Source organism: Lithobates pipiens, unplaced genomic scaffold, assembly GCF_037356315.1.
Source record: "Lithobates pipiens isolate NorthernLeopardFrog02 unplaced genomic scaffold, aLitPip1_a1.2 Scaffold_3, whole genome shotgun sequence".
NCBI classification, from domain to species: Eukaryota; Metazoa; Chordata; class Amphibia; order Anura; family Ranidae; genus Lithobates; species Lithobates pipiens.
This window is the reverse complement of record NW_027507790.1, coordinates 79,509,904-79,522,135: the sequence shown is the minus strand read 5'-3', so window position 1 is coordinate 79,522,135 and position 12,232 is coordinate 79,509,904. Positions and strand designations below refer to the sequence as shown.

Sequence of the window (12,232 nt, the reverse complement as noted above, 5' to 3'; positions counted from 1 at the left end):
AAGAAAATTCAATTTATTACAGGATGCAGGGAGGAGTAATGAATGACCAATGCTCTGAGCTACCTGACCAGTGGGGGGTGGGTTTGTGGGCAGGTACAGGGGAGTTGTGTTCTCCTCTGTAACTGCCCACAAAGCCATCCACCAGGGGCCTAGCAGTATACAGCATCTGGCACCACAAAGTTTAGGTTTGGCAGTGTCTCACAAAAAGTGGTGATCTGTGGCTGAGGTGCTGGGGAGCATGACCGAAGTGTGTAATTTGCATTAATTGCCTATCAAATTAGATGGTTGGAGAAAGGCAGAAAAGTGTCCACTAAAAGGATTCGCCTCCTCTGAGGACTATAGTAGGTTTTACCTGACTGCTTGCTCTACGCAAGGCGAAATAGCCAGCTGTATAAAACAGAAGCAAGAAGCCAGGAGCTTTGGTTCTCCTACAATATCTTAATGGCTTGATGGACATTATAAGTTTCTTTTCCCATTGAGAATTAGCAGGTTAACCCCACAACGCTTACTGCTTCTCAAATTAGTTGGCAACTTTGGACATAACTGAAGCTGATGAAGGTAAAATGTATAACTGCCCATTTTTTTTTTTTACACACTATACTATTTGAAGAACAGTTAGGGATCATACACACAATAAGAAAAATCGGACGAACATTTTTGTCCTAAGAATTTTCATATTTTTGCATAGTGTGTACACAACTTTCGACAGCCGATTCTGACTTTTTGTCCGAAAATTCCCGAAGGGACAAACTCCAAAAGTTTTCTTGGATGGGAACAGAATGAACGATTTTCATCTAACGTGTACCGTTTTTGTATAGATTTTCGTACAATAAAAAAATCAAAAAAGAAAGACTGAGCAATATCAGTAACAATAAACAACCCAAAAAAAAGCCTTTGTCGTACGAGAATTTTCATTCATCAGTTTCGACTTGCTGTGAAACAATGAACATTCGCCCGATTTTCTTATAGTGTATACCCCACTTCAGAAGACTTTCCAATACAGTTTGGTTTCAAGAAAACAATATTATTGTCATTCAGAAGCTTTGCTTACCATGTTAAATCCAAGTAACTTTTGTAATAGTCCGCTCCAGAGCTGAGGATCATAAACTTGATATTCCAAACTGAGCTCTGTCACCAATCGCACTGCCTGAATCATAAGGAGAAAATATTAGCCTCCCTGGCAGTATGATCATTTCAGATTTTTGATGCTCAAAGCAGTACAATGTTTTGCATGGAAATTTGGCGCTTTATATGGTAGGCCTGTAATTCTTAGGAATAACACACTTAAATCTGTCCAAACAAGAGTCTAGTAGACATCCTGGTATGATAAAGGATGAAACACGAAATCATAAATTATAATAAATAACTATAAATATAACAAATAATATAATAATACAATTATTCAATAATTTAATCAAAAACACTGAAATGTGCTCAGTTGCAGAATTGTTGCTGTCATTACTTTCAGTGTTTGATGATGGATTTCCCCACAAATCACTATCGATCAATTCTGGGAGTGATTCTTATCATCACTGTTTTCTAGCTGATCTAAAACCACTTTTGATGTAAAGGGACACTTTTTGGTTGCTATGGACAATCTCCAGTTTCCAGGCAGAAAGAACTGTATTTATAATATAAAACTGCGCGCAGGGGACTGAACAAACCACTAGGGACAAAGGGGATGTGAAATAATTTGATACAGTAATGTAATCTGTAAGATTACAGTGTACTGTATGTATGGTGTGTTTCTCACTTGAATTTTGCGCCGTGCTAAGTCCACGTGCATCGCACCACTTGCGGGGAATGGAGCTCGGCACTGTGATAGATCTGGCGGAGACACAGCTCATACACACAGCGGGGAGACATCGCAGGTTCCTGGGGACAAGGTAAGTAACTTTGTCTGGATCCTACGATGCGATCCCACGTGTGGCTAGTGGGTTACCGCTTTTGGTACTAAAAATCCTCCCCGAGCCACATTCGGGATTACCGCTAAGGAGGTTAAATTTACATATTCTTTAGTTCTTAAAAAAAAAGAAGTTCAAATATAAACAATCTTGCTACTTAAAGAGAAAAAGTAGTGACTTGTAAAGTAAGGCCTCTTGCACACCGAAGTAAAAAATGTTGAGTTGTTTGCCGATCTGAAATTAGATGCATTGTTTTCTATGGGACACAGCTAAGTAAAGATCAGGAATACAGCTTTGAGTATAGAGTAGTAAAACAAAACTAGAAACGGTTTCATTTGAGTGCAGTAATGTAATCGCATATTAGTGTTTACTCATCTCTAAGCATATTTAGGGGAGTATAAATGTATATTACAATCCTGGCAATGAAGAAGAATTTTACTCATCTATATGCTTACACACATACATTTGGATACAGTCAAGTTATATTGCCACCTACAGAAGGACTGGACACTGTATAAAGATAACAATGTCCCTACGCATCTGATGAAGTCCAGTGGGTGTAATGTATAAGGCGGAGCTGAGGGCGTGACATCACACAAGGAAGGGTTTCCCAGTGGGAGGGATGTGAGTACAGCTTCCAAAGGTACATTGGATGGTAAGCTGAGGAGTGTATACTGCAGATTAACATTTTTTAAAGCATGTTCATGCAAATTAATTTTTTATAAATATTAAAGCAGAAAGCACTATGATCTGATATAAAACTACTTGGTGGTTAACTCATGAGGGGAACAAACTAGTATGACTTTGTACTAAGGTGGAGTGGGAAGAATATGTGCTAAACAATCTGGTGGATTCATCCCTGAGGGGAACAGGGGAGACCAACCTGCTGTACAGTAATACCCCCTACTCACAAATGAGTTCCCTTCTGTTAGCTTGTTCGTAAGTCCAACAAAGATCAGTGCCTTACAAAGGCTGCAAGCACTGATCGGAGTGTTCTGGCAGGGGGAGTCACAATACCACAGGTAGGGAGATCGTTAGACTAATATTGCTTGTGATGGCATAGCGATCCGTCAGGTTTTTTTTCAATCAACCCGCTTGAACGAAAAAAAAAAACTGTGCCAACACAATTGCATTTCTGAAATTTCACAACTCAAAAGGTTCATATGTAATTTAAAAGGTCTAATGCCCCTTTCACACAGGGCGGAATCTGTCCAAGCAGATCCACCTGCTCAGCGGGGAATCTCACTGCTGATCACGTGGATGGCAGGACCATGTCCGATCCGCTATGCAGAGCGGACACAGCCTGCTGTTCTCTATGGGGAGGTTGGATGGAAAAGCACTGCATGCCTGTTTCTATCCAATTGTCATCCGATCAAATCTGCCCGACGGATGGCAAACGTATCCCCAACCATCTGTTAGTGGATCGGATGCCAGTGGACACATGTCCGCTGACATCCACCACTCCATAGAGAACAATGGGTGGTCTGATCGGTCCGCTTGAAAATCGAACAGGAGGATCAGATCGGCCCACTGGTGTGAAAGGGGCCTAACTCTTAATGTAATCACACATCTGTTAGCACATATGGCGAAAGATAAACACATTTAAAGTGTGGACTAACACTGCGATGGATCTTCGGGGATATATGGTAAAGGTTTTTCTAATTATTGATCAACGTTGGGGTACTGACAGCCTCATTTTATGAGGCCCTAATGCCAGGACAGTACAAATACCCCTCAAATATCTTTTTGGAATGTAGACACACCATGATATTTAGTAAGAGGCATGGTGAGTTTTTTTGAAGTTTCAATTTTTTTTGTCACAATTTTGTGTAAAACTAAGTTAAACATTATTTTCCACATTTTTTTTTCTACTTACGATAAACAGAGCAGTACAGTGTCACCATAAGACCAGAAGACCAGGGACACTGACTGGTGACAGTATATTATACACACACACACACACACCCTTAGAGCCGGTTCACACTGCAGGCGATGCGAGGCGACACCGACTTGCCTCTCCGCGACCTGCCACGACCTCAACGGCAACTTGCAGATGACTTCTGTATAGAAGTCAATGCAAGTCGCCCCGAGGTCGCCCGAAAGTAGTACAGGAACCTTTTTTCTGAGTCGGAGCGACTCGAGTCGCTCCTCTCAGAACGGTTCCATTGTACAGAACGGGGGCGACTTGTCAGATCGAGGCGAGGCGAGTCGCCTCGCATCGCCCGCAGTGTGAACCGGCCCTTACTTTTTAATATCTTTATAAATGATATAGGGTCCGGGGTTAAAAATACAATTTCTGTCTTTGCAGAAATAAGAAATTAAGCTATGCAGTGGAATAACTTTCTTACAGGACATTTTCAATTTACAAGCTGATCTCAATGCACTGTCTAATTGGGCAACTAAGTGGCAAATGAGGTTTAATGTTGATAAATGTAAAGCTATGCATGTGGGGGCTAAGAATATGCATGCATCATACATAATAGAGAGAGAACAACTGGGGGATTCAATGGTGGAGAAGGATCTGGGAGTTTTAGTAGATCATAAGCTCAATAATAGCATGCCAAGCTGTGGTTTCCAAAGTGAGCCAAGTCCTTTCTTGTATTAAGAGAGGTATGGACTCAAGAGAGAGATAGATCAATCATTTTGCCCCCTGTACAAATCATTAGTGAGGCCTCATCTAGGATATGCAGTTCTGTTTTGGGTACCAACTCTCAAAAGAGAATAGGGAGGAACTGGATAAACTGAATCAAATCTTTCTTGAGAAGAGGAGATTAAGGAGGGGGGATATAATCAACATGTACTAATACATACAGTATCTCACAAAAGTGAGTACATCCCTCACATTTTTGTAAATATTTTATTATATCTTTTCATGTGACAACACTCAAGAGATGACACACTGCCACAATGTATAGTGGTGAGTGTACAGCTTGAACAACAGTGTAAATTGCCTATCCCCTCAAAATAACTTAACACACAGCCATTAATGTCCAAACCGCTGGCAACAAAAGTGAGTAGACCCAAAGTGAAAATGTCCAAATTGGCCCCAATTAGCCATTTTTGCTCCCCGGTGTCATGTGACTTGGTAGTGGTACAGGGTCTAAGGTGTGAATAGGGAGCAGGTGTGTTAAATTTGGTGTTATTGCTCTCACTCTCTCATACTGGTCACTGGAAGTTCAATATGGCACCTCATTGCAAAGAAATCAGAAACAAAGAAAAATAATTGTTGCTCTACATAAAGATGGCTAGGCTATAAGAAGATTGCCAAGACCCTGAAACTGAGCTGCAGCACGGTGGCCAAGACCATACATCGGTTTAAAAGGACAGGTTCCACTCAGCACAGCCCTCGCCATGGTTGGCCAAAGAAGTTGAGTGCACATGCTCAGAGTTATATCCAGAGGATGTTTTAGGGAAAAAGACATATTAGTGCTGCCAGCATTGCTGCAGAGGTTAAAGGGATGGGGGATCAGGCCATATGCCGCAAACTGCATCAAATTGGTCTGCATGGGCCGCAGGGCAGTACGCCAACATGATAATGACCCCAAACACACCTCCAAGATGACCACTGCCTTGCTAAAGAAGCTGAGGGTAAAGGTAATGGACTAGCCAAGCAGGTCTCCATGCCTAAACCCTATTAAACATCTGTGGGGCATCCTCAAACAGAAGGTGGAGGAGCACAAGGTCTCTAACATCCATCTCTAACATTAAGTGTGTACTCACTTGCCAGCGGTTTAGAGATTATTGGCTGTTTGTTGAATTATTTTGAGGGGACAGTAAATTTACAGTTATACAAGCTGTACTCTCACTACTTTACATTGTAGCAAAGTGTAATTTATTCAGTGTTGTCACATGAAAAGATATAATCAAATATTTACAAAAATGTGAGGGGTGTACTTAATTTTGTGAGATACTGTAAGGAAAAAATATTTCATCTCTCAACAAATACGGAAAGGTTTCTTTACAGTAAGAGCTGTGAAAATGTGGAAAAAAAGACTCCCTCCAGAGGTGGTTATGACAAGCTCAGTAGATTGCTTTAACCACCTCAATACAGTGCACCCCCTTCCTGACCAGACCAATGTTCAGCTTTCAGCGCTCTCACAGTTTGAATGACAATTACTTAGTCATGCAACACTGTACCCATATGAAACTTGCGTCCTTTTTTCCACACAAATAGAGCTTTCTTTTTTGTGAAAAAAATGCCTATTTCTGTCATAAATTTTTGCCAATTTGTAATTTTTCTTCATAAATTTTGGCCAAAATTTATACTGCTACATATCTTTGGTAAAAATAACCCACATTAGTGTATATTATTTGGTCTTTGTGAAAGTTATAGAGTCTACAAACTATGGTGCCAATCACTGAAAATTGATCACATCTGATCAGGCCTTCAGTACATCAGGTGTATCTCATTTCTTGAGACACTAACAAGTCAGGAAAGTACAAATACCCCCCAAATGACCGCTTTTTAGAAAGTAGACATGCCAAGGTATTAAGTAGCATGGTGAGTTTTTTTAAGTTGTCGTTTTTTCCTACAATTCTTTGCAAAATGAAGATTTTTTTATTTTTTTTTACAAAATTGTCATATCAGGTTATTTCTCACACACAGTATATGCATACAACAAATTACACCCCAAAATACATTCTGCTACTCTTCCCGAGTATGGCGATACCACACGTGCGAGACTTTTATACAGCATGGCCACATACAGAGCACCAACATTGAAGTGGCACTTTCAGACGTTCTACAAGCAAAAACAACACATCTCATTTCACAGCTATTGCAATTTTGAAGGCCCTGGAGTACCAGAACAATGGAATTGCCCATAAAATGACCCCATTTTGGAACGCTAACACCCCAACGTATAATCTGAGAGGCATAATGAGTCTTTTGAACGTTTAATTTTTTTCCAGAAGTTTTTGGAAAATGTGGAAAAAAATGAAAACGCATTTTTTTTTTTTTACACAAAGTTGTCAATTTATAAGATATTTCTAACACATAGCATGTATATAGCAAAAATTGCACCCCAAAAACACATTCTGCTACTCCTCTCGAGTATGGTGATACCACGTGTAGGACTTTTACACAGCCTGGCCACATACAGAGGCCAAACATTGAAGTAATACCTTCAGGCGTTCTAGGAGCATAAACGACACATCTCATTTCATTCCTACCCATTACATTTTTGAAGGTCCTGGAGTACCAGGACTATGGAATTACCCTCAAAATAACCCCATTTTGGAAAGCAAACACCCCAATGTATATTCTATGAGGCATGGGCTACAAATAGGTACTCAGATGAACTGTGACGGGTACTCGGGTGGACTGCGACGGGTACTCGGGTGGACTGCGACGGGTACTCGGGTGGACTGCGACGGGTACTCGGGTGGACTGCGACGGGTACTCGGGTGGACTGCGACGGGTACTCGGGTGGACTGCGACGGGTGCTCGAGTGGACTGCGACGGGTGCTCGAGTGGACTGCGACGGGTGCTCGAGTGGACTGCGACGGGTACTCGAGTGGACTGCGACGGGTACTCGAGTGGACTGCGACGGGTACTCGAGTGGACTGCGACGGGTACTCGAGTGGACTGCGACGGGTACTCGAGTGGACTGCGACGGGTACTCGAGTGGACTGCGACGGGTACTCTGATGGACTGTGAGTGATAGGTCCTCTTTATTGGGGGGGGGGGGGGGGGGGGTATCAGTGTGCTTGATGTGTACTGTAAGCGGTAACGAGATGTTACTGCAATCTCCTCCTCACACATGATTGTTGTGTGAGGAGGAGAACCCGGTAACATCTCCTTACCGCGGTTTGTTTACATTTAGTGATCGGCTGTGAAAGGATCACAGCCGATCACGTGGGTAAACGGCAAGCCAATGGCTGTTTACCAGCGTCGGAGAGGAGCAGTGTTCCTGAGAACACGCCGCCACCGACATGCACGCGCAGAGCGCCGTGCACAGTGGGGGTGGAACCATCTGTGATCGGCTGTGACTTCATCACGGCCGATCATGTGGTAAACCGGAGACAGCGACGAGGCAACATCTCCAGAAGAGAAAAAACAGAAGACGGCGGCAGCGGCAACAGAAGACCGGGCCACCGCTTGTAAAAGAGCAAGAAGAAGGTGCGGTGGCCCGGCAAGAAGAACCGAAGAGGGGGGCAAGACCCCCGAAGTCAGAAGAAGAGGGCGATGGTGAAGAAGAAAACCGGGATTCTCCGCTAGTAAAAGAGCTAGCAGAAGATAGCGGAGGAGTCCGGCGAGAAGACCCCCGAAGACGGAAGAAGACCCCCGGAGCTGTGCAATAAACTATTTTAACCCTTGTGTGTTGTGTTTTTTTTTTTACATTTTTTTCACAGGTGAATGGGTAGGGGTACATTGTACCCCATACTCATTCACATAGGGTGGGGGGCCGGGATCCAGGGGCCTCCTTATTAAAGGGGGCTCCCGGATTCTGATAAGCCCCCCACCCGCAGACCCCGACAACCAACGGCCAGGGTTGTCGGGAAAAGGCCCTTGACCTCATCAACATGGGGACAAGGTGCTTTGGGGTGGGGGAGCCGCAGGGCGCCCCCTTCCACCAAAGCACCCACCCATGTTAAGGACACGCACCCTGGTACGGATCAGGAGGGGGGGGGGGGGACGCTCGCTCGTCCCCACCTCCTTTCCTGACCGGCCGGGCTGCGTGCTCGGATTAGAGGTCTGGTATGGATTTTGGGGGGACCCCAGACTGTTTTTTTCGGCGTAGGGGATTCCCCATTAAAATCCCTACCGAACCTAAGGGCCTGGTATGCCCCCGAAGGCATGCAGGCTTCATTAGTGAGGCAAAATTATCGCCGATCTTTCTCGCTCGCTACTATAAGAAAATGTCATTTTCCTATTGCAGCCAGCGCGAGAACCAGCGCGACAGGATCGCGCTGATTAGAGAAGCCTGACGCCGATAACCAGCGCGACAGGATCTGGCTGGAAACACAATATCGGCGGCACATACTGTATAGTATGTCTTACTGTTATACTGTAATGTTACTTTGTTTTATTGTTAACCAACATTTGCTTAGCAGGTACACCATTCAGCTGCAGCATTGATTTATTTATCTTGACAGCAACAGCGTTTGCTCGCACAATACGTAAATCAGCGACTCCAGCGCTGTAGGAGGCGATTTCACCACCACAGTTAAAAAAAAAAAAAAAAAAAAAAAAATGATGCATGTATTCCTATCATTAGAATTGGGAGGATGAAGGGTGGTATTCCCACCGATCGATCTCTTTTTTTTTCCCTCCGTTCAGCCCACAGGCTGCATGAAAAAAAGAACATTTCAATGTATGCCCAACAAGGACCAGCGACACACTGGTAGGTTGCTGGACTTTGGTTACACCAGAATGATGCCTGCAGGTTTAGGCATCATCATGGTATCATTCTTTTCAGCCAGCGGGCGGCTTTTATGTAAAAGCAATCCTAGTGGCTAATTAGCCTCTAGACTACTTTTAGCCCATGGTTTTCTCTGGCTCTCCTGTCCTAACATGAAACCCGAGAATGCAGCCGGTGGTTCTGCCAGATGACCATAGAGCTGATCAGAGACCAGAATGGCCCCAATTATCTTTATGGCCTAAGAATCCAGAAGCTATGAGCATTTCATAGTTTCATAGTTAGTAAGGTTGAATAAAGACACCAGTCCATCCAGTTCAACCTGAGTGAGTGTCTACAATTGTCCCTATCCCTGTACATTGCACACTCACATTGGTCCATACACTCAAGGCGCCCACAATCCAAGGTCCCCATTCATATACTAGGGCCAATTTTGGACAGAAGCCAATTAACCTACCTGCATGTCTTTGGATTGTGGGAGGAAACCGGAGTACCCAGAGGAAACCCACGCAGGCACAGGGAGAACATGCAAACTCCAGGCAGGTGGTGTCGTGGTTGGGATTTGAACCAGCGACCCTTCTTACTGCTAGGTGAGAGTGCTACCCACTACACCACTGTGCCGCCCGTGAAACCTCATAACTTAGGTTTCGCCAGATATAAACAGCGCCATTTTGAAATTGGGAAAGCATTTCATCACACCGCTCTTGGTGTTGTCAGATGCTTTGAGGAGAGATCTAGCGTCTAACAAACCCCAATTTTTTCAAAAAAAAAAAAAGAGTACCTGCACTAACTATTGCTATCATAGGGGATATTTACATTCCCTGAGATAACAAAAAATAAAAAATAAAAAAAAGAAGAAGAAGAAAGGAACAGTTTAAAAAATAAAATAAAAAAAGCGAAATAAATAAAAAGCACCCCTGTACCCCTGTGGTTAGGTGCAAGCAATGAACGCATAAATCGGTCTGGTGTCATATGTAAACAGCAATTGCAGCATGCATGTGAGGTATCACTGCGAAGGTCAGATCGAGGGCAGTCATTTTAGCAGTAGACGTCCTCTGGAAATCTAAAGTGGTAACCTGTAAAGGTGTTTAAAAATGTATGTCGTTTGCTGCCGGTGCATGTTTGTGTGCAATTTTAAAGCACGTCGTGTTTGGTATCCATGTACTCGGCATAAGATCATTTTCTTTATTTCATCAAACATTTGGGCAATATAGGGTGTTTTGGTGCATTAAAAAAGAATGTGACCCCCTAAACCCCCGAGTCTCAGCTCTACAGGGTCTCCATTGCTAGCCCCGGGCGCCGTGGCGAGCACCGGGACCAATCTGATCCCGAGCTCCGCCGACCTACCTAGATTAAGGCTTACCTGTAGGTCCAAGAAATATCTCCTAAACCGTATAGGTTTAGGAGATATTTACAAAAAGACAGCCACCGCTGTCTATGGCGCATGCGCCGTAGACAGCGGCACGCAGGCGCACTGGGCAGGCCGCAGATCTCAAAAAGGGAGATGCCCTTATCACCAAACCTGACCAGCAACCACTCTGCTCTGTCCCTCTACCACCAGACTTCAGCTTTTCCTGTATAGCTTAACCACTTCAGCCCCGGACCATTTTGCTGGTCAAAGACCAGACCACTTTTTGCGATTCGGCACCTCGTCGCTTTAACTGACAATTGCGCGGTCATGCGACGTGGCTGCCAAATGAAATTGACGTCTTTTTTTCCCCCACAAATAGAGGTTTCTTTTGGTGGCATTTGATCACCCCTGTGGTTTTTATTTTTTGCGCTATAAACAAAAATAGAGCGACAATTTGGAAAAAAAAAAAACGCATTATTTTTTATTTTTTGTTATAATAAATATCCCCCAAAAATATATAAAGAAACATTGTTTTTCCTCAGTTTAGGCCGATACGTATTCTTATACATATTTTTGGTAAAAAAAAAAATCCCAATAAGCGATTGATTGGTTTGCGCAAAAGTTATAGCGTTTACAAAATAGGGGATAGTTTTATGGCATTTTTTATTAATAATTTTTTTTTACTAGTAATGGCGGCGATCAGCGATTTTTATTGTGACTGTGACATTATGGCGGACACGTCGGACATTTTTGGGACCATTGTCATTTATACAGCAATCACTGCTATATAAATGCAGTGATTCCTGTGTAAATGACACTGGCAGTGAAGGGGTTAACCAGTGGGTGGCAGTGTAGGGGTTAAGTGCTCCTAGGGGTGTGTTACTAACTGTTGGGGGCTGGGCTTTAATTTAGTGAACACTGATCTCTGCTCCAATCACATGGAGCAGAGATCAGCATCACTAGTTGCTAGGCAGAACGGGGAGATGCTGTTTACAACGGCATTTCCTCGTTCAGGCGCCCCGTGAGTTGATCGTGGGTATGCCCGCGGCGAATGAGTCCGTGGGACCCGCGACCAGACTCACGGGGGTCCCGACTAGCGAGCGGCAAATTTAAAGCGACGTACAGGTACGCCCATTTGCCTGCCCGTGGCATTCTGCCGACGTACATCGGCGTGCGCTGGTCGGGAACCGGTTGAATTACTTCCTCCACGCGTGGCCGGCGTCTGACGCAGTTTAGCCACGCCCCTGCATGAAAACAGCCCTCCTCCTCTTTCAGCAGGGGAGTTTTTGAGCGCCGACATCATGGCGGCCGCGTGCGGGGGTGGGAGTATTAAGGGGGCGGTGTTGTGGTGGTGGGGGCTGTAAAACGCCCGATAATTTTTTTTTTTTAAAGAAAAAAGAGGCAGCTGGCTGGAATTCAAGGGCAAAAAAACGCCAATCTGGGGCCCAGGAAGTGATCAGAACCCCCCTTCATACCTGAGGGTCTGAGTTGGCTTGAACGGAGAGGAGAGTGGAGCTTCTGCTGTTTCCAGCATCAGAATGGCGAGTGCTCAATACAGCCTCCAGTGGTGACACAGACATGACATGACAAAACAATACATGGAAGGAGATTCCTTT

General features: G+C 44.1%; 1 protein-coding gene across 3 annotated transcripts in view; it reads right to left on the bottom strand.

Moving 5' to 3' along the window:
• The window catches only part of KNTC1 (kinetochore associated 1), a 389,498-nt gene that overhangs the window by 61,754 nt on the left and 315,512 nt on the right, over positions 1 to 12,232 (bottom strand). For all 3 annotated transcript variants that reach the window (XM_077461857.1, XM_077461860.1, XM_077461858.1), the window contains exon 56: positions 1,052 to 1,147. In XM_077461857.1, coding sequence (XP_077317983.1) covers positions 1,052 to 1,147 — 96 coding nt within the window. The remainder of the gene's footprint in view (positions 1 to 1,051; positions 1,148 to 12,232) is intronic.